Source organism: Malania oleifera, chromosome 8, assembly GCF_029873635.1.
Source record: "Malania oleifera isolate guangnan ecotype guangnan chromosome 8, ASM2987363v1, whole genome shotgun sequence".
In the NCBI taxonomy this organism is placed as follows: domain Eukaryota; kingdom Viridiplantae; phylum Streptophyta; class Magnoliopsida; order Santalales; family Ximeniaceae; genus Malania; species Malania oleifera.
The window spans coordinates 97,632,321-97,660,255 of NC_080424.1; the positions used below are offsets into that span (position 1 = coordinate 97,632,321).

General features: G+C 38.2%; 1 protein-coding gene across 5 annotated transcripts; it reads left to right on the forward strand.

Annotated features, from left to right (window-relative positions):
* Positions 1-27,390, forward strand: LOC131162056 (inositol-pentakisphosphate 2-kinase-like). 5 transcript variants are annotated; one of them, XM_058118182.1, is made up of 8 exons: positions 1-305; positions 400-540; positions 1,407-1,610; positions 1,769-1,913; positions 23,948-23,988; positions 24,132-24,242; positions 24,507-25,106; positions 26,876-27,390. In XM_058118182.1, exons 2-8 carry the CDS (start codon positions 433-435, stop codon positions 27,068-27,070), a joined length of 1,404 nt encoding a protein of 467 aa, XP_057974165.1. In that variant the 5' UTR covers positions 1-305; positions 400-432; the 3' UTR covers positions 27,071-27,390. The 5 variants fall into 5 exon arrangements, with proteins under 5 accessions (XP_057974165.1, XP_057974164.1, XP_057974166.1 ...); XM_058118181.1 differs by having other exon boundaries at positions 409-540; XM_058118183.1 differs by lacking the exon at positions 26,876-27,390 and adding an exon at positions 25,763-25,859 and having other exon boundaries at positions 49-305.
* Positions 27,391-27,935: the final 545 nt, after the last annotated feature.

Sequence of the window (27,935 nt, forward strand, 5' to 3'; positions counted from 1 at the left end):
ATGGTACATCAGAACATTACTCGAATATCTCCTATCCGGCGAACCCATCCCTCACCCCATGCCGAACTAAGAGAATCATTTATCCGATTGACGAGGCAGATCCTAAATCCTGCCATAAACAAAAATATCTATCCGATTGATGGCGGCAAATCTTTGCACAAACGATCAGGCTAGATCACGGCCATGGAGCTGTAGAGTCAGGACCTCTGCTCTCATTCGTCTTCTTCGATTTCCATACGAAGATGATGTCTGCCAGAGATTTCCAAATTTTAGGATTGCCGATGAAGTTTTCAAGTCCGTTTTAGGTCTGTTTCCCGAACTCTACTCGAAAGCAGTTTGATTCTTGATTTGTTGAATTTCTTGATTTAATTTTATGTTTCTATACATTGGTCGGATAAGGAACCGCAGGAAGTGTAGTGAACTACTACATGCATGGAGAGGGAGGTGATTTTGGAGCGAAAGGATGCTGACGATTGGATTTACAGGGGCGAAGGAGCTGCTAATATCGTGCTCGCTTATACTGGATCCAATCCGGCCTTTGTACGTTACTTTTTCACACTTTAGATTACCAACATTTCGTGGGAAGTTATGTGCTGAATGAAGCAATTAGAATTGTTAAATCGAATGTCCTACTGACAATGACAGAAAGTTATTATTTCGTATTTCTAATCAGAGTTTATAAAACGGGCAATGGTGGAAACTGTTTCAATTTCAGCCCTCTACTGTTGTGGGCTTCGCGTGAATTTTGTCAATGAAGAGCTGAGATGGGATAGTTGCACCTCCTAGCAGCCTCATATAATAAAATATCCTGTGAATTTTCCTTTGGATGTGCTTTTAGCTTATCTTCTCTAATGAATGTAAGCTTATGTAATGTTTGTGCAGAGGGATAGGATGAAATTGAATGGAATTTTCACTTCATTCCATTTCACTTGTAAATCCAATCCATTCCATTGTACCAAACATTATGTAGAACCATTGCGCGGGCGTGTTACAAGGGAGGCTTTAGCCTGAGAAGTGGGTGACTCAAACCTAAGACCTTGGTGGGGCCTGCCGGCACTGAGCTAACACGTATTTTGCAAGAAATGCATGTATCATTGCCACAATAGACTATAGAGTACCTTAGCGGGTACATGACACCTGTTTTTATTTTTATTTTTTATTTTTGGAAATTTGGGAGAGAAAAGTGCAGCCAAGGATTCAAAACACTATTTCTGACAAACTGATATTCAAAAAACAATAGAAAGTTGTTTTTCGTGACTTCTTCAAGAATGGAATCCGCCTACGATTGAAAATGATCGGAGGTGTTTTCTGCATTTATCTTTTATCCAAATACAAAATAAATAAATAAATAAATTCTACAGCACTGTTTCTTGTGGCTTATTGCATATGTCTACTCATTTATGTAGGTGGGGAAAGTTCTACGCATGCAAAAAGTTCCCCGGAATAGATCACAATGCCTCAGTGATACCCCGGTTTTATCCATTCATGAATGCCTTTTATGGAAAGATATTGGTAGCATTGTCTCATCACCTCAAAAAGAAAATGCGAAGCAACTATATGTGCAGCATGTTATGAGCCCATTGTTAGGTTCTGATCATGTAGACCCTGGGGTATGTTGCTGTTATCTTGGGAGTTTTGTACGTCAGTGTATTGGAATTATATGAACACCGCAGAAGCATCTAGAGTTCAACTGATATAACTTTGCTTATGATCATGATCCTAACTATATAATTATAATCTTTGTCTTTGTGCTTTTTAAACCTGGCAGTTGCACATCCATGTGTCCAAGGACTTCTTGGAGTCGGTTGATAAGAATGTTCATTCTTGGCGTCCTGCTTGGCGAGTTGGCACTGCCAAGATTAATATCTCTTGCTATTCTGCGCTTCTTATTTCTGATCATTCAATTTTTCCAGGTAATTAAAACTCCCAAATAGGATTCAGTAAATTTTCTTTTTGCTTATGATATTTTTCTTATTTCCTGTATTGACTTGACCTTGGCATAATCACAGCTCAAGTCCAACCATTTTGAGCTATCGTGTTGACAATTTGCAAGATTTTTTTTTATATGTAAAAGAAGAAAATTTATTGAGACGGATAGAAGAGGTACAGTACAGGAGGACAAGTAATACTCCAACAAATTCCTCCCGTCCTTTTGCTGATAAACCAACCACAACCTAGACAAACTAAAAGCAAAGAACCAAAGAGACTGCAAGAATTTCACATTATGAACTATGAAGCTCTTTCCTTTGATAAGAATCATGAACTTCTCTTACCTTAGTAATCAGTTAGATGGCTACTGGTTGTTGCAAAAAAAATTATAAATTGAGTCAAACAAGTTATAATTTTAACTATATTAAAAAATGTAAAAAAATAAAATAAAAATTTCTGTTTATAAACCCATCTTTTTGCTCAAGATTGGCTCAGTAATTGAGATGGACATGAAACTGGCCTGTTGACCCATCACGCTTGAACAAGCTTTTGGTGAGCTAGGCTTGAGTTGTTTAATTAGTTTTAATTGGCTGATTGAGGGTCGGAAGTGGTGATTATCTGTGATGAGGTCTAGTTAGCAAAATGGTTCAACAAGACCATCAATATTCACGAAAGGCTTGGGAGGAAACAGAATTTTCATGCTGATATCTAAAAATTAAAGACATGTCTATGGTGGAGTCATCCATCCTAGAATCAAACTTCCAAGCCTCAAGAAAAAGTGATTAAGAAATGAAACATTTTTTTATAGAAAGGATTTATATTGAGAAAGAAGAATGTATGAAGAGGAGTGTGATTAAGAGAGTGATTCTGATGGGGGTACTGTAATGAGGGATCCTGCAGATATTTTGGGGAAAATTACTTGGTTCTTTAGGAATCTGTGCAAGAAGGAGAACTCTTGTTAGCCTATGTTACAAATTTGTGTTTGTTTTTGTTAAGATTTTGATTAAAATGAATGACTTAAGTTGAGGTCTTTCCCTTGATTTATAATACAAATTAAATACATTCTAATGACAATAATACCCTTATTAACTCTCACTAATTAACATATGAACTCACTTAATGTTAATAATAATACTACTAAAAGACATAAATAACCTCTAACACTCCTCCTTAAGCTAGAGCATAAATGTCATATGCTCCTAACTTGTTACAAATAAATTTAACATGAGCACCCCCAATGCTTTGGTAAACAAATCAGCAAGCTACTTATCTGACTTCACATAAGGGGTAGCAATGAGCTTCTGTACAAGTTTTTCCTGTACAAAGTAACAATAAACTTTACTATGCTTTGTCCGCTCATGAAAGACCGGGTTGGAGGCAATATGAAGAGCAAATTGATTGTTACACATAAACTTCATAGGCTGAGAATGAGAAATACCCAATGCTTCCAAAATGTTCTTTAGCCAGACAAGTTCATAAGTAGTGTGAGCCATAGCTCTATATTCTGATTCAACACTTGACCTAACCACTAAAGTTTGTTTCTTACTCCTCCAAGAAACCAAATTACCACCAACCAAGATACAATACTCGGTTGTGGATCTCCGATCGGAAGGCCACCCGGCCTAATCTGCATCTATATATCCATGGATATAAGTGTGACCCTGATCACAATATAAAAAGTCCTCTCTCAGGTGCACCTTCGAGATATCTCAAGATGCAAATTATTGCGTTCCAATGACTTGTCCTCGGAAAATTTAGAAATTAACTCACAACACTTGTTGCAAAAGATATATTCGGTTAAGTGATTGCGACTTAATTCAACTTTCCAACAAGTCTCTGGTACTGTTCAGGATTAGGTAGCAAATCACCTATATCCGACACTACTTGCTCTAAGGATCTGTTAGCCCTAGTGGCTAAGGGTTCTCATTCCAGCTTGTTTTGATGACAACCCATTAGTAGTTCTTAAAGTATGCTAACATTTTTCCTCAAGCTCAGTTTAGATATACAGGAAAACTCCAAGACAAGCATAAGAGTCAAATATGTATTGAATAGGCAAATGACCATCAACAAAGTCCAACATATGGCACATCCGCAACTCAACTACTCAAGCAAAGCACTTATGATTTCTACATATATGTGTTGGGTTGTGCGTATCAGATTGACATTGTAACTCCTGTGCATATGGTATGTTCAAGAGTATCTTGCAAGAGATGAGAAAATCATACATGCATATAGTTCATAATAGGTTAGAACATGATTCCGAGTTCACACATTCATGTCAAGTCACTTAAACTGCATCAAATGTTAAAATGGCTTTCCAACGTATTTTATTAAACCAAGACATCTTAAAATTGGTAAAAATTAATTCTTGACAAGATGGAACCTTTACTTGAAAGAAAACCAATTTTTGAACGTGTTCACACTTATATTAGTAAGGGGTTCATCGACGAACATAGGGGATTCGTCGACTTTTTGAACGTGTTCACATTCATATTAGTAAGGGGTTCATTGACGAACATAGGGGATTCATCGACGAACAAAAGAATTCGTCGATGAACAAAAGAAGGGATTTCATCGACATACACAGGGGAATCGTCAACGAAATGATACCGAGACCACCAAAAATTTCAAAGCAGGTTCATTGACCAATACAGGGGATTCGACAACGAATATGTAGTGGTGGTTCGTCGACGTACATAGGGGACTCGTCGACAAAATGAAACCGAGACCTACCTGAATTCAGAACAGAAGGTTCGTCGACGAACACAAGGTTTCGTCGACGAAGGCATGCGTAATACTCATTGACGAAAGTGTGAATTTGTCGACGAATGTCGGGCTGCTGACAACATTTAATGCGTATTAACGACTAGTTTTCAAATTGTCTTATGTCCATTAATGCCCAACGGCTCTCCAGCACATTGCTCGTCCCTTTGCCCTTAAATATGAGTCTTGTGCATTCATTTCAAACTAGTTGAGTACTTGGTGGTTAAGCACATTGAATGAGCATTCATTTCTAGGGTTTTCATTCTTGCTCATACTCCCTAGCTTTCTTGCTCTTTACTCTTGTCTTACATATCATCACAAAAAGAGTAGTGTGAGGTTTTGACTTGTAATATCAGCTCAAAAAGGAGCAATTGAATTTGTATCTCATTGTTTTAATTCGTTGTGTTGAGGGGTTCTTTGTGAGCCTTTGTAAGGTAACTCTTGGTAAGCACCTCGTTGGAGCTCTTGGTGAGTAGTTGGATGGTTAAGGCTTCTTCGCCGGTGAAGGAGGATTGCTTGGTGGTGGATTTGGGGAATCCTTGAGTTGGTCTCAAGGCGTGGACGTAGGCTTAGTGCCGAACCACGTTAATATCGTTGTGTTAAGCTTTCCTTCTCCTTCTTCTTTCATTTTGTTTGCTTGTTATTATTTGTCTTAAATATAAATTATGATATAATATTCTTGCATCTTGCCAAGTTATTTTTGTGATTGTAGAAAAAGTTTTATATCTGCGAAAGACGTATTCACCCCCCCTCTAGACGCACAGCCGGACCAACAAGTGGTATCAAAGCGAGTCGCTAGACCTTTGGAGTAACATCTAGTGCGCAAAGATCCAATGGCGGACATGTTTGCCCAAGGACAATCCGTTGACCGTCGACCCAAGTTCTGCGGTGTCAACTATCTGGCATGGAAGGACGGAATGTCAATCTTCATCTAAGCATATGACTATAGAATGTGGAATGTAATCACCGAAGGAGATTACATATTTAAGGATGACGATGATGAAATCATAACGATAGGAAAGCTCCCAGAAGCTGATGCAAAACTGGCACAACTAAACTTTAAAACAAAAAACTTCCTTTATTGTGCTGTGAACGATGAAGAATACAACCGGATCTGCGGATGCAACACAGCCAAGGAAATGTGGGAGAAGCTCCAGGTAACATATGAAGGTACATCTCAGGTGAAAAAATCAAAAATCTATATGTTAGTTAAAGAATATGAAATGTTTAAAATAGAAGAAGGTGAGTCGATTATTTCCATGTTCGCATGTTTTACACATAACAAATGGATTGAAAGCACTTAGTAGGGAATATTGTATGGAAGATAATGTGTAAAAAGTTCTTTGTTTATTACCGGAATCATGACATGCAAAGTCTACGGCGATTGAAGAAGCAAAGGACCTATCTAAGGTCACTCTTGATGAGCTCATTGGATCTCTCATGACTTATGAGATCAAGAAGAAGAATGCTGTAGACGAAGTTGACAAGCTAAAAAAGACAACGGACATGGCTCTAAAAATAGCAAGCAAGAAGGAAATTATGGAAGAAGAAGAAGAATGCGACAATGATGATGAAGTAGCTCTCCTCACAAGAAGATTAAGAAATTTCCTGCTAAACAAACGGGCTGGTAAGCAAAAGGAGAAAGGAGAATCAAGCATAAAATGTTATAATGCGAGAAGACTGGACACCGAATGGTTGATTGCCCAAACTTCAAAAACAAAGGCAACAACTAGCTAGGAGACTAGAAGAAATACAAAGCTATGAATGCAACCGGATGGGACGAACTTGATGGAACATCAACCGATGAAGAAAATGAAGAACTTGCAAACTTCTGTTTTATGGCATATGAACAAATGAGGTAAATTTTGATGACGAATACCTTCCCTCATATGAAGAAATAGAAGAAAATTGTAGGAAATTTTATATTGAGTTGATTGCTATTAAAAAGAAAAATAGGCTTTTAGAAGAAACTCATTCAAAATGTAAACAAAAGCAAATCTGTTCATGTGATGCTTTAAAAGATGAAAATACTTCTCTCAAAGCTGAAAAAGAAAAACTTGTCAAGAACTCCAAAAATGACAAGGAGATCTTTCAAAAAGAAATTGGAAATTTGAAAAACCAAATTATTGAAATGCTTCAAGAAAATTCAAATTTGAAAGAGAAGATTGAAGATCAAAATAACATCATTTACAAATTTACAAATGGAAAAGAAAATTTTGATAAGTTACTTAGAATCCGAAGATTTGGAATTTTCAAAGAAGGATTAGGGTATAGTTTGTCGTCATCTAAATCAATCAGCTTTGTAAACCTTTGTGCTAAGAGAAGCTCTTTGTCAAAAAAAAAAAAAAAACCCAACTCCCAAACCAAACCCTTTGCATGCTAACAAAGTTTGCTTATATTGTGAAAGAAAGGGACATGTGCGCTTCACTTGCCCCTTTAGAGGAAACAAAGGAAAAGGAATGAAATATGAATGGGTGATTAAGGATACTAAGCCCCGAAGACCTAAGACAATATGGGTACCAAAACAAATTACTTAGTGTGCAGGTTTGCTTGAAGACAAATTCCACAAGGAAAAAATGGTTTCTCGACAACGGTTGCTCAAGACACATGACTGGAGACGCTGACAAATTTCTCTCTCTCTCCTACAAAAAAGAAGGGTTAGTGACATTTGGAGACAACGCCAAGGGTAGAATTATCGGCAAAGGTAAAATAGGTAATTCTTCCTTGTCTATTAAAAATGTTGCTCTTGTAGATACACTTAAGCATAATCTATTAAGTGTTAGTCAGTTGTGTGATAAGGGATTACATATTATATTTCAATCTACCCAATACTTGATAAATGATTTAAATGGAAACACTATACTAGTAGGTAAGCGTGAATCTAACATCCACACAATTGAGTTTGATGATATTAAAACTTGTGATGTTAGATGTTTGGCTGCAACAAATGAAAACAGTTGGTTATGGCATAGGAGGCTAGGTCATGCTAGCATGGATTTATTGCATAGGTTATCCTCTAAGGAGCTAGTGAATGACTTGCCAAAAGACAATTATGCCAAAAGTATGCGATGCATGTCAATATGGAAAACAAGTTAAATCATCTTTCAAATCCAAGAAAATGATATCCACAACAAGACCATTAGAATTAATTCATCTTGATTTGTTTGGACCAAACGATATTGCAAGTATTAGTGGAAAATTATATGCTTTTGTGATAGTGGATGACTTCTCTAGATTTTTGTGGGTAATCTTTCTTGCAAACAAAAGTGACACTTGCAATGCCTTTATTCACTTTTGTAAACAAACTCAAAATGAAAAAAGAATGTCAATTGTTCACATTAGGAGTGATAGGGGAAGAGAATTCAGAAACAAAGAATTAGAAGACTTTTGTAATAAAAATGGTTATTGACACAACTTCTCTGCACCAAAACCTCCACAACAGAACGGAGTAGTTGAAAGAAAGAATCGAACACTCCAAGAAATGGCTAGGACAATGCTTAATGAACATAATCTTCCAAGCTATTTTTGGGTCGAAGCTGTTAGTACAGCCTGCTATGTTAGTAATCGTGCCATCATCAAATCCAAAATAGTCAAAACCTCATATGAGATATGGAAGAGTAGAAAACCAAACATCTCACACTTTAAGGTCTTTGGATGCAAAGGTTTTATATTAAACGATAGAGACCATTTAGCAAAATTTGACTCTAAATCCGATGAAGGAATCTTGCTAGGGTATGCAATGAACAGCAAAGCTTAGAGAGTGTTTAATAAAAGAACTCAAACTGTTCAAGAATCAACACGCTTGGATGATCAAGAGACTACTATGAGAGTTGAAAGGGAACTTGAGCAACTTAAGATAAATGATGAACAAAATGAAAATTCCCAAGAAATAAAAAATGATCATCAAGAATTATCAACTCAAGAGGAATCTATGAAACCGGAAGAAGAAAATGTAGAACTCCCTAGAGCTTGGAAATTTGTTAAGAATCACTTAACCGATCTCATCATATAGCTTTCGTGTCCCATTTAGAGCCTAAAAACTTTCTGAAAATGATGAAAATTGGATATTAGCCATGCAGGAGGAACTTGATCAATTCGAAAGGAACAAAGTATGGGATTTAGTTCCTAAATCCAAAAACACTACAATAATTGGCACAAAATGGGTGTTTAGGAATAAGAAAGACAAAGATAGTAACATTGTAAGAAACAAAGCTAGATTGGTTGCGCAAGGGTATAACCAACAAGAGGGTGTTGACTATGATGAGACTTATTGTAGTAACCCGACCCAAAAAAAAATAAAAATAATATAATATAAATAAATCAATAAATCAATAATAATAAATAAATAAATAAAGAGATATTTTGTAGGAGATATTTTGGAGAAGATATTTTGAAATAAGATATTTTGAGATATTTATATATAAATATTTTGGAGGAAATATTTATTTTGATTACTTAAAGGCTAAGTTTGGTTTTATTTTATAAACTCTCTCTCTCTCTCTAGAACTCGAACCAACCCTCTCTCTCTCTAGGATTTTGTGTCGTCTGTTGTCGGAATCCATGATCCGTCGTTACCACGTGGATCAGGAGGAGAATCTCTACGTTTATTGTGGAATAGATCTTCGTTTGTTGAATTTCGGGATTTTCCCTAAAATTGAGGTAAGGGTCTAAATTCAGCTTCAGTTCAGTATAGGAAATTATATTAAAGTATTGTTCTTCGGTTTTTAGGTTTTGGGGCCCCCGAGTCATCGTTTTGGATCGATTTGTTCGTGTTTCGGTTTCAGGTTTAAGGTAAGGGGATTTGTTTACATCAGTTTATTTTGAAAATTAAATCGGTAAAACTGTAGTCTATACTATTATATACATTATGACTGTTCGTTTGCAAAATTCTACCAGGTAAAAGTGTCAGTTTAATTATTTTTACGGTTTTGGTTAATTTAGGGATTTTTGCATATGATCTCCAAACGTTTTAAAAACTTACCTAGTTGCTTTAAACTACTAGTTGGAGATGTTTGAACCCTCATTTTTCATTTAAATGACTTTTTGAACCGATTACTTCTTAAAATGGTTTTTGATGAAACGAACGTGATATATGCTGTTAAATGGACTTATAATGCATTGGTATATACAGTTATGAACTATAGGAATTAAGGTTCCATTATATTATCTGAAACTGTAGAAAACAGGTGTCGGTTAAATACCGAGCTTTATATGTGAAAAGGGGTAAACCAGGAGTATGTGTGCCGATTGATACCTCAGTTTGAAAGAAAGAAAGAATGTTTGTTTAGTTCATTAATGAGATTGTGAAAATACTGGAAATGCACAGGTTATTATGTTTTCATTGTAAATTGTATATATGATAAATAGAACCACAACTTGTTACTAAAGGAGTTGAAAGATAATTCAGATTAAAGGAGTTGAAAGATACTCCAGTTTCTAAAGGTTTCGGTCCGTTGCTAGTAAAGTACAGTGCAACCACACATGTGAATTAGTGTGGGTACAGAGATAGTCGGCTTGCAGGAGTATTGGGACCACTGGTGAAATAATGGATCAGGTGGGGCAGTCGAACTATATAATAGATGCTTGACATTGTCTGCACGAATGGGTCATGTAAGAGTTATCAGTGCACAACCCATGCCACGGGGTAAATAGGCATATTATGACATTACAAAGTTGTCATTATTTTAAATATTTATATACGTGATTTAAAAACTAAAATGGGCAAGGTCATAGGGTTGATGTGTAGGGATCGTACAGTGTATGGGCCTGTACCTTTCCCTAACCTCGAGAACTCTCACTTGTAACGATGTTGAATTATATTTGTATATCTCCTATGGTGCAGTAATATGAATGTGGAATTGTGCAACTATTTTAACAGGAATAAACTCATGTAATATCTTCCACCTTACTGAGAAGTGTCTCATCCCAATCTTACAACCTTTATTTCAGGTCCTTCAGGGCATCGATCCTAGTCTTCTAGTGAGACTTTGAAGCTTAGAATCTGATTGATAGGAGTTAGTTTTTGTACTAGTATTGGGTTGTTAGCCTAGTTAGTTTCTTTTGGGATGTAATACAATGTATGTTTTAAGTATGGATCCTATGTTTTATGTTTTTCCGCAACATTTGAATTAAAGTTATTATGAGATACACCTGTATGTCTCTGTTTGGGGCGGGTTGTTTATGTATGTTTATTAGGTACAAGTATTTTGTATGTGTGGTAGCAATCTGGGTCCGTATAAAGAGCCGGGGCGTCACAGTTGGTATTAGAGCCTTAACTAGTCGGAAGTGTAATTTGATTCATACTACCTGGTTAGGGATATGTGCAAAACTTAGGATAGGCTAGTTTCTGTAGTCTAGAATATACCAGAGTATAGGACATGGATAAGACCTTGAGTTTTGCTTATTATACTTTGAGACATGAATACATTGACAGACTTTTATGATTTTCTGGATCTTTCAAAGGGTTCAGAAAACCACGACAATCTATTGTCGGTTTTGTTTCCGAGTAAAGGGGCAGAATTTGAGTTAGAGTGGAAAGGTAGAATTGGAAACACGAGTCTATTTGTATTGTGATATTAACCGATATGTAGAGTATTAAAGTACTAAGATGAGTTTCTCAATTGCTTTTCAGGATGGAATTCAGGGAAAATACTGCTAATGTTGGAGGCAGTAGCAGTGAGGGAGCTAACCCTAAGGCTGGCAGTGACTCTACAAATGTTATGCAGGACTTCGCTCAGCAGCTGATGACTGAGGTGGTTTGGAAGAATATGGGGCACGATCATCCTGCGGCTGAGTTGGGTTGTTCTATCAGTTCACCCAACTAAAGCCTCCCGTTTTCATGGGAAGTGCAAACCCGGTTCAAGCTGAAAATTGGATCGGGGAGATTGAGAAGATACTGGACGTCCTGAACTGCACTGAAAAGCAAAAGGTGGCTTTTGCAACTTTTAAGTTGTCAGGCGAAGCAAAAAGATGGTGGAAGTCTGTGAGAATGCTTGAGGAGCATCAACCCATTCCAGTGGCGATATCATGGGCCTGTTTTAGAGAGTTGTTCTTTGGATGGTACTTCCCAGCCATGGTTAGGAATGTAAAGATGGAGGAGTTCATGAGTTTGGCACAGGGGTAGCTGACAGTTCAGCAGTACGTTGCCAGATTTCAGGAGCTCTCCCGATTCGCTCCATTCATGATCCCTGATGAGGCGATGAAAGCATCGAAATTTCAAAGGGGTCTGAGGAAGGAGTTATAGAAGCAGACAACCATATGGCAGATGCAAGACTTTGCCTCTTTGGTGGACAAAGCCACCGTTGCAGAGGAGAGTCTGTAGGAGGACCTTGTGGTTCAGGCTTCGAATAAGAGGTCAGCGCCTCCCAGTTCTTCCTATGGTTCGAGGCAGGGAAACTAGAAGAAGAAGAACCGTAGTGGTGCTTCTCAGAATACCATGTTCGCTGCTGGTTATTCTACGTGTGGGAAGCCTCACGCAGGGCAGTGTTGGAAGGCCATGGGAGCTTGCTTACGATGTGGAAAGATGGATCATCAGGCGAGAGATTGCAACTCGCCGAAGTACAGTGGAGCTCCACAACAGCCTTTTAGAGGTGGTGCGCAGGCGCGACGAGGTGGACAACAAGGGGTAATGTCCAAGCTAGGGTATACTCCTTGACTCCAGGGGATGCTGAAAACGCTAGAGATGTGGTAACAAGTAATATTTACATGCTTTCCAATAAAGCTGTTATACTATTCGACTCGGGGGCAACGCATTCTTTTATCTCATGAGGATTTGTTAAATTGTATGGCATTGAGACTCAACAGTTAGATAATGAACTAGTGGTGACTACGCCTTCAGGGTGGATAGTCGTATGTAGTAGGGTAATTCGTGAATTTCCAATAGAAATTCAAGAGAGGACTCTGCCAGTTAGTCTTATTGTGTTTGATATGCATGGCTTCGATATCATTCTGGGAATGGACTAGTTGGCTGCCAGTTATGCCAGTATCAATTGCCACAGGAGAGAAGTGGTGTTTAAACCTCCGGGGAAGCAGGAATTCAGATTCTTAGGGTCGTGTGTGCGCTCTGCGCCATGGATCCTCTCAGCTTTGCAAGTTAGGGGATTAGTTTTGGAGGGATGCCAAGGGTATCTGGCATTTATGAAAGACACGCTGGCAGGGGAACGTGAACTAGAAGAGATTCCTGTTGTGTGCGAGTTCCCAAATGTGTTCCCAGAAGACTTGTCGGGATTACCTCCAGATCGTGAGGTGGAGCTTGGTATAGAGTTGGTTCCTAGTATGACGCCAATATCGAAAGCTCCATATCGTATGGCTCCAGCAGAATTGAGAGAGTTAAAGGAACAACTTCAGGAGCTGTTGGACAAGGGGTACATTCGATCGAGTGTTTCTCCTTGGGGAGCACCTGTGCTATTTGTGAAGAAGAAGGACGGGTCGATGAGGATGTGCATCGACTACAAGGAACTTAATAAGGTAACAATAAAGAACAAATACTCGTTATCCAAGATCGATGATCTGTTTGACCAGCTACAAGGCACGCAGATCTTCTCCAAAATCGATCTACGATTAGGGTATCACCAGCTGAAGGTGAAGGCGGAGGATGTTCCAAAGACAACCTTCCGAACTCGGTATGGCCATTACGAAGTTATGGTTGTGCCTTTCAGTTTGACTAATGCACCTATAGCATTTATGGATCTGATAGGGTCTTTCACAAATATTTAGACCAGTTTGTCGTGGTATTTATTGATGACATCCTAGTGTATTCTAGGAGAGCTGCAGAGCATGAAGTTCATTTGAGGCTGGTACCGCAAATTCTTAGGGAGAAGAAGTTATTTGCTAAACTGAAGAAATGCGAGTTTTGGCTTGAACAAATTGCGTTTCTAGGGCATGTAGTGTCCAAAGAAGGAGTCTCAGTGGATCCGAGTAAGATAGAGGCAATAGTGAACTAGGCGAGACCGAGGAATGTTCAGGAGGTCAGAAGCTTTCTGGGTCTTGCAGGTTACTTCTATCGGTTCGTAGAGGGGTTCTCCAGTTTATCGGGTCCTTTGACGCGACTCACGAGGAAGAATGTGAGGTATGATTGGACTGACGAGTGTGAGCTTAGTTTCCAGAAGCTGAAACGGCGACTGGTTACTGCTCCAATTCTTATCATTCCATCTGGGGATGGTGGATTTGTTATCTACAGTGACGCCTCTAAGAAAAGTCTCGGTTGTGTTCTAATGCAACAGGGAAGGGTGGTTGCTTATGCTTCTCTCCAACTTAAAGAGTACGAGAAGAACTACCCGACACATGATGTGAAACTAGCTGCAGTAGTGTTTGCATTGAAAATCTGGAGGCATTATTTGTATGGTGAAAGGTGCGAGATTTTTACCGATCATAAAAATCTGAACTACATTTTTACCCAAAAGGAGCTGAACATGAGGTAGCATAGATGGTTAGAATTGATAAAGGACTACAATTGTATCATTAGCTATCACCAGGGTAAAGCAAATGAGGTAGCTGATACTCTGAGTCAGAAGTTTGTGGATGCGTCGATCTCTGCAGTGAAAGTTCAGCACCAAATTTGTATAGACCTGGAAAGGTTGGGCTTGGAAGTGGTGGAAGGAAATCATCAGACTATTCTTGCTAGCTTAGTGGTACAGTCGACCTTACAAGAGAAGATACGTGCAGCGCAGAAGTAGGATCCTGAGCTTGTTAAGGTTATGGAAGGAGTTCGGAGTGGGTTAAAGTTGAATTTCAGTATCTCAAGTGATGGGATGTTGAGATTCCATAACAGGGTATGTGTACCAGATGACGTTGAGATTAAACGGGTCATTTTGGAGGAGGTACACTGTTCGCTCTACACTGTACATCCTGGAAGTACAAAGATGTACCGAAACTTGAGGGAATCTTTCTGGTAGTCCAACATGAAAAGAAAGATCGCCCGTTTTGTAGAGCAGTGCCTGACATGTCAGCAGGTCAAAGCAGAGCACCAGAGGACTGCAGGACCACTTCAGCCACTTGACATCCCCAAGTGGAAATGGGAACACATTTCAACGGATTTCGTAACGGGGTAACCTGCGGCGGTGCATGGTCATAATGCTATATGGGTTGTAGTGGACCGGCTGACGAAGACTGCACACTTCATTCCAATTAGAGTCAGCTATTCTCTGAATAGGTTGGCTGAGCTTTATGTGCAGGAGGTAGTACGACTCCATGGTGCCCCTATTTCTATTGTTTCAGACCGAGATCCATGTTTTACGTCTCATTTCTGGAAGAGTCTACAGGATGCTTTGGGATCACAGCTCACATTTAGTACATCTTTTCACCCGCAAACAAATGGACAATTTGAGAGGACTATTCAGACGATAGAGGACATGTTGCGGGCTTGTGTATTGGATTTTGGTGATAGTTGGATACAAAACCTACCGCTTGTCGAGTTTGCGTTTAACAACAGTTACCAGACCAGCATAGAGATGGCACCTTATGAGGCATTGTATGCTTGTCGGTGTCAATCTTCGTTGTACTGGGATCAGGTAGGCGAGCGACAGATACTGGTTCCGGAACTGATTCAGCAAGCCTCTGCAGAGGTCGAATTGATCAGGGAAAGAATCAAGACAACTCAGAGTCGGCAAAAGAGTTAATGCTGATACTTGTCGACGAGAGCTGGAGTTCGAGGTAGGTGATATGGTGTTTCTGAAGATCGCTCCGATGAAAGGGGTGATAAGGTTCGGGAAGAAGGGAAAGCTAAGTCCTCGGTATATTAGGCCTTTTGAAATCCTGGAAAGGATAGGTTCGGTTGCTTATTGAATGGCTTTACCTCCAGCACTATCGAGAGTCCATAAAATGTTTCATGTCTCAGTGCTGAGGAAGTACGTGTCGAACCCTTCGCACGTGTTGAGTTACGAATCTCTAGAGATCAGTGATGCTTTATCATATGGGGAGGTATCAGTACTGATATTAGATCAGAAAGTTCAGCAGTTACAGACTAGGGAAATACCGCTAGCGAATGTATTATGGCGTAACCATGCAGTGGAGGAAGTTTCATGGGAGTTAGAGTCAGTGATAAGCCAGAAGTACCCGCAATTATTTTCTGATGGTACGTAGTTATGTATAGTTGTACAAGTGGTATGGTCTTCGGGAGAGTTTTGTGTGTGTGTAATCTTCCAAAGCATCGCATTGTAACCACGATATTCCTCCGCCATAAGTGAGGGTAGATAATAAATTCGGGCCGAAGCTGCTTTGTGGGTAGCTACCAACTTTTCTGTAGGTCTCCGATGTAAGGTAAAGTATGCTTGGTATCGGTTGGAGAATTTCAGGGACAAAATTCTTATAAGGAGGGGAGATTGTAGTAACCCAACCCAAAAAAATAAATAAATAAATAAATAAATAAAGAGATATTTTGGAGGAAATATTTTGGAGAAGATATTTTGAAAGGAGATATTTTGAGATATTTATATATAAATATCTTGGAGGAGATATTTATTTTGATTACTTAAAGGCTAAGTTAGGTTTTATTTTATAAACTCATTCTCTCTCTCTCTCTCTCTCTAGGATTTCATGCCGTCCGTTGTCGGAATCCATGATCCGTCGTTATCACGTGGATCAGGAGAAGAATCTCTACGTTTATTGTGGAACGGATCTTTGTTTGTGGAGTTTTGGGATTTTCCCTAAAATCGAGGTAAGAGTCTGAATTTGGTTTTGGTTCGGTAGATTGGTAGTATAGGAAATTATATTGAAGTATTGTTCTTCAGTTTTTAGGTTTTGGGGCCCCTGAGTTGTCATTTTGGATCAATTCGTTCGTGTTTCGGTTTCAGGTTTAAGGTAAGGGGATTTGTTTGCATCAGTTTATTTTGAAAAGTAAACCGGTAAAACTATAGTCTATACTATTATGTACGTTATGACTATCAGTTTGCAAAATTCTACCGGGTAAAAGTGTCAGTTTAATTATTTTTACGGTTTTGGTAAATTTAGGGATTTTTGCATATGATCTCCAAACGTTTTAAAAACTTACTTAGTTGATTTAAACTACTAGTAGGAGATGCTTGAACCCTTATTTTTCATTTAAATGACTTTTTGAACCGATTACTCCTTAAAGCGATTTTTGACGAAACGAACGTGATATATGCTGTTAAATGGACTTATAATGCATTGGTATATACAGTTATGAATTATAGGAACTAAGGTTCCATTATACTATTTGAAACTGTGGAAAACAAGTGTCGGTTAAATACCGAGCTTTATATGTGTAAAGGGGTAAACCGAGAGTATGTGTGTCGATTGATACCTCAGTTTGAAAGAAAGAAAGAGTGCTTTTTTAGTTCATTAATGAGATTGTGAATATACTGGAAATCCATAGGTTATTATGTTTTCATTGTAAATTGTATATATGATAAATGAGACCACAGCTTGTTACTAAAGGAGTTGAAAGATAATTCAGATTAAAGGAGTTGAAAGATACTTCAGTTTCTAAAGGCGCAGGTCCGTTGCTAGTAAAGTATAGTGCAACCACACATGTGAATTAGTTTGGGTACAGAGATAGTCGGCTTGCAGGAGTATTGGGACCACTGGTGAAATAATGGACCAGGTGGGACAGTCGGACTATATAATAGATGCTTGATAGTTTCTACATGAACAGGGCATGTCAGAGTTATCAGTGCACAACCCGTGCCACGGGGTAAATAGACATATAATGACATGTCAAAGTTGGTCGTTGTTCTAAATATTGAAATACATGATTTAAAACTAAAATGGGCAGGGTCACAGGGTTGAGTACTGTGATGAGGGATCGTATAGTGTATGGGCCTGTACCCTACCCTAACCTCGAGAACTCTCGCTTGTAATAGTGCTGAATTATATTTGTATATCTCCTATGGTGCAGTAATATGAATGTGGAATTGTGCAATTGTTTTAATTGGAATAAACTCATGTAATCACGTGCTGTTGTAATATCTTCCACCTTACTGAGGTGTCTCACCCCAATCTTACAACCTTTGTTTCAAGTCCTTCAGGGCATCGATAAATTGCGTTCCAAGATGCAAATTATTGCGTTCCAATGACTTGTCCTTGGAAAATTTAGAAATTGACTCACAACACTTGTTGCAAAAGATATATTCGATTAAGTGATTACGACTTAATTCAACTTTCCAACAAGTCTCTGGTACTGTTCAGGATTAGGTAGCAAATCATTTATATCTGACACTACTTGCTATTAGGATTTGTTAGCCCTAGTGGCTAAGGGTTTTCATTCCAGCTTGTTTTGATGACAACAACCCATTAGTAGTTCTTAAAGTATGCTAATATTTTTCCTCAAGCTCAATTTAGATATACAGGAAAACTCCAAAACAAGCATAAGAGTCAAACATGTATCGAACATGCAAATGACCATCAACAAAGTCCAACATATGGCACATCCGCAACTCAACCACTCAAGCAAAGTACTTATGATTCCTACATATATGTGTTGGGTTTTGCGTATTAGATTGACATTGTAACTCCTGTGCATATGGTATGTTCAAGAGTATCTTGCAAGAGACGAGCACATCATACATGCATATAGTTTATAATAAGTTAGAACATGATTCCGAGTTCACACATGCATGTCGTGCCACTTAAACTACATAAGATGTCAAAATGACTTTCAAACGTATTTTATCAAACTAAGACATCTTAAAATTGGTAAAAATTAATTCTGGACAAGATGAAACCTTTACTTGAACGAAAACCAATTTTTAAACGTATTCACATTCATATAAGTAAGGGGTTCGTTGACGAACGAAAGAGTAGATTTCATCGACGTACACAGGGGAATCGTCGACGAAAAGATACTGAAACCACCTAAAATTTTAGAGCAGGTTTTGTCGACGAATATAGGGGATTCGGCAACGAAGATGTAGTGGTGGTTCGTCGACGTACACAGGGGACTCGTCGACGAAAAGAAACCGAGACCTACCTGAATTTAGAACAAAAGATTTGTCGACGAACATAGGGTTTCGTCGACGAAGGCATGCATAATACTCATCGATGAAGGTGTGAATTCGTCGACAAATGTCGGGCTGCTGACAACATTTAATGCGTATTAACGACTAGTTTTCAAATTGTCTTATGTCCATTAATGCCCAACGGCTCTCCAACGCATTGCTCGTCCCCTTGCCCTTAAATATGAGTCTTGTGCATTCATTTCAAACTAGTTGAGTAATTGGTGGTTAAGCACATTGAATGAGCATTCATTTCTAGGGTTTTCATTCTTGCTCATACTCTCTAGCTTTCTTGCTCTTTACTCTTGTCTTACATACCATTCACAAAGAGAGTAGTGTGAGGTTTTGACTTGTAATATCAGCTCAAAAAGGAGCAATTGAATTTGTATCTCATTGTTTCAATTCGTTGTGTTGAGGAGTTCTTTGTGGGCCTTTGTAAAGTGACTCTTGGTGAACACCTCGTTGGAGCTCTTGGTGAGAAGCTGGATTATAAAGGCTTCTCCAACGGTGAAGGAGGATTGATTAGTGGATTTTGGGAATCCTTGAGTTGGTCTCAAGGCATGGACATAGGCTTGGTGCCAAACCACGTTAATATCGCCGTGTTAAGCTTTCCTTCTCATTCATCTTTCATTTTGTTTGCTTGTTATTATTTGTCTTAAATATACATTGTGATATAATACTCTTGCATCTTGCCAAGTTATTTTTGTGATTGTAGAAAAAGTTTTATATCCGCAAAAGACGTTTATTCATCCCCCCTCTAGACGCACAACCGGGCCAACAGGATCCATGGGTGTGTCAATTGGTTTAGATCCCAATATTCTAGTTTCATCCAACAGACCATGAACATACTTCCTCTGTGACAAAATAGTTCCCACATGAGATCTAGATACTTCTATACCCAAGAAGTATTTCAACAATCCCAAATATTTGGTTTGAAATTTAGTCTATAGAAAAAGTTTGAGACTCTAAATACCTTTATCATCATCACTTGTAATAACAATATCATCCACATAAACAATAAGAAGGATCCTACCCGATGAAGTATGAGAATAAACGCAGAATGATCCACACCATCGAAGACCAAACTCAAATACTACAGCACTGAAACGACCAAACCATGCTCTGGGAGACTGTTTTAAACCATAGAGAGCCTTCTTGTGCCAGCATACTAAGCCTAACTCCCCTTGAGCAACAAACCTAGGTGGTTGCTCCATATAAACCTCATCCTCAAGATCACCTTGCAAGAAGGCACATCTAACTGATGTAAAGACCTGTAACCAAAGAGATGAACAAACGTACTGATGTGTTTGGCAACTGGAGAAAAAGTATCAGAATAATCCAGACCATACACCTGAGTATATCCCTTAGCAACAAGACGGGCTTTTAGATGGGCCACAGAACCATCAGGGTTGACTTTCACAATATAAACCCAACGACAACCAACCACAGACTTGTTAGGAATACGAGGTACTAAGACCCAAGTACCGCTGTCATATAAAGCATTCATCTCTTCAAACATAGCATCCCTCCACCCTGAATGGGCTAAGGCTTATGAAACAGATTCAGCAAGGATAGTATATGATAGAGCAGTAGGGTGATAAGGAGTCATAACAAACATAGTTGGAAATGGGATGTTGAGTACATGTGCGTTTACTTTTCCGAACAGCAATAAGAGGATCAACATCATGGGGAATATGATCATCAATGAGGAAACCAAAGGCGTGGTAGTAAAAGCTAGAGGGGACTCTCTCTTCATTGGAGTTGCCATCATGAATACACCTGCAAATTAGGATGATCAATATGATGAGAAAGACTTGAACTACATGGAGACTCAGATGGTTGGTTGGGCAAGGACAACAAAGTAGAATCTGGAAGATTAGGCAAAGGAAGACACTCATTGAGCTTAGAAGCACTCAGTGACTGGGTGTAGTAATGTGTAGACTCAAAGAAGGTAGCATCGGCAAAAACAAAGAAGTGATGCAACACGACTATAACAATGATATCCCTTTTGAGTATATGAGTAGTCCAAAAAGACACATTTTATAGCACAAGGATCCAACTTATCCACCGTGGAGTTAGTTGATGAACAAAAGACACGCCCACATATACAAGGAGGGAGAGAAAATGAAGGTCAATTAGGAAAGAGAATAGAGTAGGGAATTTTACCACGAAGAACAGAGGATGACATTTTGTTAATTAGGTAACAAGAAATAAGTACAATATCACTCCAAAACGCTTTAGATACATGCATTTGATAAGTAAGGTGCGAGTGATTTCAAGAAGATGTCTATTTTTCCTCTTTGCAACCTTATTTTGTTAAAAAGTGTGAGCACAGGATGATTGATGAACAATACTAAACTGAGTCATATAAATAGTGAATTGTGCAATGAAATACTCTTTAGCATCACCACTTTGAAGTATTCGAACTAACAAACCAAATTAAGTCTTTATTTCATAACCAAAGGCACAAAATACATGAAATAACTCAAAACGATCTTTTATTAAATATAACCAAGTCATTCTTGATAATCATCCACAAAGGTTACGAAGTACTACAAACCCAACTTGGACACAACCCTACTAGGACCCCAAATGTTAGAATGAACTAACATATTATAAAAGGGCTTGCAACCCATTTATTGACTTGGGAAAAGAAAGGAACACAATGGTGTTTTCCCAACTAACAACTCACAATTGAAACTAGACATAGAACTCAAATTAGGAACAAGACATTTTAACTTTTTCAATTAAGGATGACCAAGGCGACAATGAATTTGGAATGGTGTGGCAGTAGTAGTGTAGGTGGTACAAGGAGATAGCAGCTCAAAGTGATAGAATCCACCAACTTCACGCCCTCCACCAATCATCTTCCTCGTCTTCAAATCCCGAATAACCATAGAATTAGGGAGAATGTCATTGAACAATTCATGGATTTAGTAATTTTGCTAACGAACATAATATTGAAAGGAAATTTGGGAATACATAAAACCAGAGGAAGAGAAATAGAAGAAGTGGGATTTACAATCCAAATTCCCTCGGCTGCAGTTTTGGATTTATCAACAAAAGTAACATAAAGTAAATTTTCATGATATTGAAGAATGGAGAAGAAGCTAGGTATACGTGTGATATGATTAATGGTAGCAGAGTCTATGACTCAAGGACTAGGACGAGAAGTACTGGATGACAGACATGCCGTGGGATTACTTGATAGCCAAGAGATGCAATGGGAAGAGAAGTATACTCTTCCTCTGACATGGATATAGTATGTTGCCCCCCACACGGCCCGGCGTGGAGTCGGTGTTGGCTGCATTGGCTGCCCCCAAAGGTGTTAAGTCGCTGGTGGCTGCATTGGCAACACGTGAAGGTCTATTGTGCAGATCCCAACTGCTCAATAGTATGCTTACTCTATCCACGATGAGTGCACTTGCGAGGACTACCTTTATCTCATACATCTCTACCACTATGACCACTTGAACCACTTTGATAAATTTTGCGGTTGTTTGGTAGAGAATTAGAGTCACCTTGTGTAGCAAAGGTTGTCCTCTCAGAGCTAGATGCAAGAGCATTAGAATGCCTGCTAAAGGAAGCACAAAAGACCCGAGAATAAATATCGGCAAATGATAGCAGCTCGGCGCTACTAAGTATCTAGGACCGGACTGCCTTAAAGTCGGTCTCAAGCCTTGTAGAACATAAAGAACTATCATTTGCTTGCTTTTCTTCTGCATCTCACGAACATCAGCAGTTATAGGTTGCACAACGTTAAGTTCCTCATGAATATGTTTCATCTCTCCAAAATAATATGCAATACTCCTATCTCCTTGTTGCAACTGAAAGTACTCTTGGGATAAATCATACATACATGTAATGTTACTAGAGTATAGAAGTTTGACATAATCTCAAATCTCCTTGCACGTATCTAGATGCATACACATCTGTGCAATCTGTGGCTCCATTGAATTCCATAAAAGGTAAACAATCAAGGCATCTTCTTTAACCCACACGTCTTTTCTCTTTTTATCAGAAGGATAAGATTGGAGCAACTGGTCAAATTTTCCTATCCTTCTAAATAAACCTGAGCAGCTTTAGACCATTGACCATAATTCTTTCCATCCAACTTTTGAGTCATTATTTGTGGCAGTAATGTAGGAAACAAATGTTTGGGATTCATAGATTCTATCCCAACACTCACAAATCAACAGCTACACCAATGTCAAACAAGAACAATCAAAACTAATCGGGACAATCACAAACTATGTAAAGCACCGACACAACCATGGACGAGGTGAACAACTCACCAATGGATATAGCACTGCCACAGCCTCACAACTGGACAACGAATGCTGCCACTGCTACAAAAAACTCACAAAGAAGCCTTCACAAACCCTGAATAGAGATTAACGGAATACCATGAGTTCATGGTCAAAAAAGGTTGTATTTTTGAGCAAAAAACAGGCTCAATAGCTTGATAATATTGTCTAGAGATGGCAAGAGGGTAAAAAAAAAAAAAAAGGTGACCGAAAATTCATTCATGCAACGGCACGTGGGGTCGGCACTGCTGGCATTTGGCCATTGTGTGGGGGCGGGGGCGCGTGGGGGCTCCTCTCACGATGGCGTTTTGTGGGGTTAGGCTTTTGTTGGGTTTCCTATTGCTTTATATGGTTGGTTTTGTGAAATAATGAGAGGTGGAGGTGGATCTGGGAAGGACAGCTGCAGGAATGATTTTTCTGGCGACAACTGAGGACAATGGGGTTTAGGTTGGACCATGCTTTGCTACCATGTTAAGATTTGATCAAAATGAATGACCTAACTTGAAGATAGGTCTCTCCCTCTATTTATAACACAAATTAAATACATTCTATGATTCTAATGACAATTATACCCTTACTAACTCTCACTAATTAAACATACTAACACAATAATAATAATAATAATAATACTAAAAGCCATAAATAACCTCTTAACAGTTTTTATGATAGAGAGATCCAAAATGAAAATTATTTAGCGTCTGTACTGAAGGCTCAAGGAGAAGAAAGATTTTCATTGTCTTCACAACTTATTTAAAGCATTTTTTGTTTGTTTAGAATATACAGGATTTAACAAATCAAGGGAGCAACAATAATGTGAATTTGGAATATGAACTCCAACAGCTGCCAAGTTGTTTCTCTTTGGTGAAAATTTCTAATATGAAAAATTTTTAAATTTAAGTTCAATCTATAAAAGCAAATAATAATATTTTTTTACATAATGAATTAAAATTGGATCGAAAAAATGATCTTATGATCTACTTGTGGTTGGTTGGATTTCAGATTCACTTGAAGAAAAACCCTGCATATCTGTCGAGATAAAGGTGCTTCTCCCTCAACTTTTGTCATTTCAATTTTTAAGGTTGTTAATTTGTTCTACTTCATAGTCATATTTGACTTGCAGATATACAGTTCTTGCTCCTCCTTGTTTTATTCCCTTCATTTCAACTCTTTCTTCCAAATGCAGCCCAAATGTGGATTTATTCCAAATTCAAGATTCATAACTGAAGGAAATTCTGTTAAAAGGAGTATAAGTCGTTTTAGAATGCACCAGTTCCTCAAATTGCACCAGAATGAGGTAATTTTTCTCAACTCTAATATGTTCTTAAAAATTGAAGCTAAGCTAAAATAAGAAGGAAGCAATCCTCTTCTTGAATCTAAGTTACTCTTTTAAGTGTTAAGTTTCCTGTTTGGTCTTGCATATAAATGTTTTCATCCATTTAACATTCTGCTATGTTGCATTTCATCTTCCATGGAATACTTACACGAGTTAATGCATCTGGTGATATTGATCAAGTCTTCTATCTGTGACAATCGTGTTATTACTTGCATCCAATCTCAGGTCTCACAAGTGAGTGAATATGATCCGCTTGATCTGTTCTCTGGATGCAAGGATAGAATACATAAGGCCATCAAGGCACTTTTTGCTCATCCTCAGAACAACCTCCGAGTATTCTTAAATGGTTCTCTTGTGTTTGGAAGCTTGGCTGGCAGCACAGGCAGTACTATTTTTGTGAATGGTGAAGCATTTGAAAATGCCCTCAAGCATGCCATTTGGGCTGAAGATGGCCTGCGTACAATGAGTTTTGTACATCTTGTCGCTGAGACAGTATTCAAGTCACGAGTACTTGATCTGCTTCTCAAAGTACAACACCGTGATAATCTTGATATAGAAGGGGCAATTCATGCTTATTATGACGTTGTTTCTCAGCCTTGCATTGTATGTAGAGATTTAGGCGAAGACCAAACATCGGGAAAATATGCCATTTTGCATTCCATTCCTTTGGATGAAAGCTTTAATATCGTGAGGGACTATCTGATAGCTGCTACTGCAAAGGACTGCAGTTTAATTATTAGTTTTAGGCCGAGAGAAAATGGAAAGCAAGGATCTCCATATTGTGATGTACATTTGGAATCTACCAACCAAAATTTTGATTACAAGGTACACAGCCTTTTATCATCTCTCGTTTAAATGTAATGTTCATATTTTGTTTCAAACAATCCATTCACTAGCCATGCGATTGGAATGCCATAATCCATTTTTCTAAGTTTATCCTTAGAAGACTTGAATCCTCACCAAAATACAAAACGATGTCCATTCTTCAAAATCCCAGGGAGGGAGGGAGGAAAATGCTATGTGAATTAGAGGAGAATGAATAGTGGTGAGATTCATAATTCTCAAAAACAAAGTGGATACCTTCCATTTGGCGCCATAGTCATCTCTCATTTTAAAATACGGTCAAAGACACTGATTTTCTTTTGAGGTTTGGTAAAATTCCATTGACCTCCCTTGAGGTTTCAAAAAATTTCATTGACCTCCTGTGAGGTTTCAAAAATGTCACAGACCTCCTCTGAGCTTTACTTGAAAGACAAACCTTCCCTAATAAAACTTGTCTTCTTGCAAAATACAAGGGGAAGTTTGTCTCTTTTTGACAAGTCTCAGGAGAGGTTCTTGAAATTCTTGAAACTTTAGGGGAGGTCCTTGTCTTTTTGCCAAATCTCAAGAGAGGTCAGTGCTTTTTGCCCTTTAAAATATAGTTAAGTACTATGACTTAAAGAAAAATGTTGCCCTCATTACACCCTGGATGCACTGCTTAGGTGTGTACATTTGTAAAATGTACCTTTACATATCTTCGTCACAGTGGACGCTCAGCCATGATTCAAACTGAGAGGAAGAGATATAAAGTATAACAGCTGTAAAGAAAAGTATATGTTAAAGAAGAGAGGAAGAGGAGGAAGCAGCAAGATCAGGGGCAGGAGCAGGAGCAGGAGCAGGGGAATAGAATCACACGTGCAAACAGACACATCTGCTTATACACAAGGTCTTAAATTTCGATTTTGACTCAAATTTTGAACCTCCAAAATAACGGAAATTTCGATGGAAATTTCGATTTCGATTTAAAAAAATAACAGAAATTAGCGCATGTAATTCTTTGTGAAACTTTAGAAATAGTTAACAAACATAATGATAAAAGTTTTAGGACTAATATATTACAAATTAAATAGATCTATGTTTTGTATAAGTTGGAAAAATTGTAAAATAATAGTACGTGTATCAAATATATTTGTAAGATAATGTACATTAAACATATTCAATTAATACAAATGAAACCCATAAATTATTTAAATATTATTTATTATACAAATAATGATAATTTAGACATGAATGGTTAAATAAAATGTTACTGTAAGTTTAATTTTTCATATAATTTCAAAAGCACTTGTAATAATCTTTTATTTTGATAAAATAAATTAAGAGAGAAATTTCACTTCACTCCTAAATCTCTCATTTTAATTCTTACGAAATTTCATTGTATAGTTAAAATTTCAAAATTTCGATAAATTTAGGATTATTTGTTGAGATTTCGACAGAAATTATGCAAGACGGAAATCGACTGCCATTTTGATTTCTAGGGTGACGGAAATCGGAAATTTCAATGGAAATTTCGACAACTTCGTGGAAATTAAAACCCATGCTTATACATACACTCATTTGCACGTTCTCACCATAGCTCTGCCCTGTAATTGTTAGTGTGCCTTGCATTTTGTACGTGTACCATATCTGTGCTCATGCATAAGAAGGCCTTGAACATTAGAAGGCTGCTGGAAGTGGCTAGACTTTTTGCTAAATTGAATGTTGAATTTCTACACTGCTGCTTTCTTTGTCTTTTCTCATTTTATTAATATCTCAACTATGTTTCGATTTTGCAGGCATATTTTATTGATTTGGATATGAAACCGTTGAAAAAGATGGAATACTATTATGAACTGGACCAGAAAATTCTGAGCTGCTACACTCAAATGCCACGAACAGAGCATAAACCAGAAAACGCTGCAAGCATTGAAACTCATAGACCTATATATCGAGAACTGATCCAGCTATTGAAAAGATATCTCTCTGACTAAAGAGTGTGCTTGTAGTTAAAAGATATGTTGTTTGTAAGATTTCCTTTTTAAAAAAATATTGGTTGATGTCTTCGGTGTGTACTATGTTATGATCTGCCAATGTGCTGATCTGTTGCTGTATTCAGTCTTGCCTAGACATCTATGCCCTTGGCTTCTTTAGCTTGATGTAATTTGTTCTAGTTCTAGGCCTGGGCAACAACTTCAGAAGTATGTTCCCCATCATCAAGAGACTAGCATATTTTCTCTAGTTTTATGCACCATAGGTCACATGAAGCAATGTAGAGGTAATATTTAAAGGCGTGAAATTAACAAATTGTTCATCTGCTTGCATTAAAGCCTCAAGCTAGGGAGGTTGTCAAATATCTTGGTAAGTAGGGAAAGCACTTACATGTTGGTATCTTCCTTATTTGGATGGATGTATTTATGTGCATGCATGCCGCAGTGTCTTGTTGGTTGTTGAGCTCCTTTGGGCATTTCCACAGAACGGATGTAGGGACCCAAATCTGGAAAATAAATAAAGAAAAGAGAAGGGAAATTAGAAAAGATAAAACAATAGAGCTCGTCGACGAGGCTACATTTCTCGTCGACAAAGTCTCTTTTGTGGCTTAGCAACGAGACGTCGAGGTTTGTCAACGAGGAGATACCAAGGGATTTTCAGAGATTTTGAAATCTCAGGCTCGTCGACGAGGCCACCTTCTCGGCCACGAGCAGCCTTCTTTGGCTCGTCGACGAGATTAGCCGGGTCAACCTAGTTATAAATAGAATATCTTTTTCGTCCTTGCTAAGTTATTCCATTTTCTCTCTCTCTCTCTCTCTCTCTCTCTAGACCTCGAACCAACCCTCTCTCTCTCTCTAGGATTTCGTG

Coding starts and splice junctions, on each gene's coding strand:
- LOC131162056 (XM_058118182.1), top strand. CDS start 433: ATGGAGAGGGAGGTGATTTTGGAGCGAAAGGATGCTGACGATTGGATT. Junction 541..1,406: donor CTGGATCCAATCCGGCCTTT/GTACGTTACTTT, acceptor TCATTTATGTAG/GTGGGGAAAGTTCTACGCAT. Junction 1,914..23,947: donor TGATCATTCAATTTTTCCAG/GTAATTAAAACT, acceptor GTTGGATTTCAG/ATTCACTTGAAGAAAAACCC.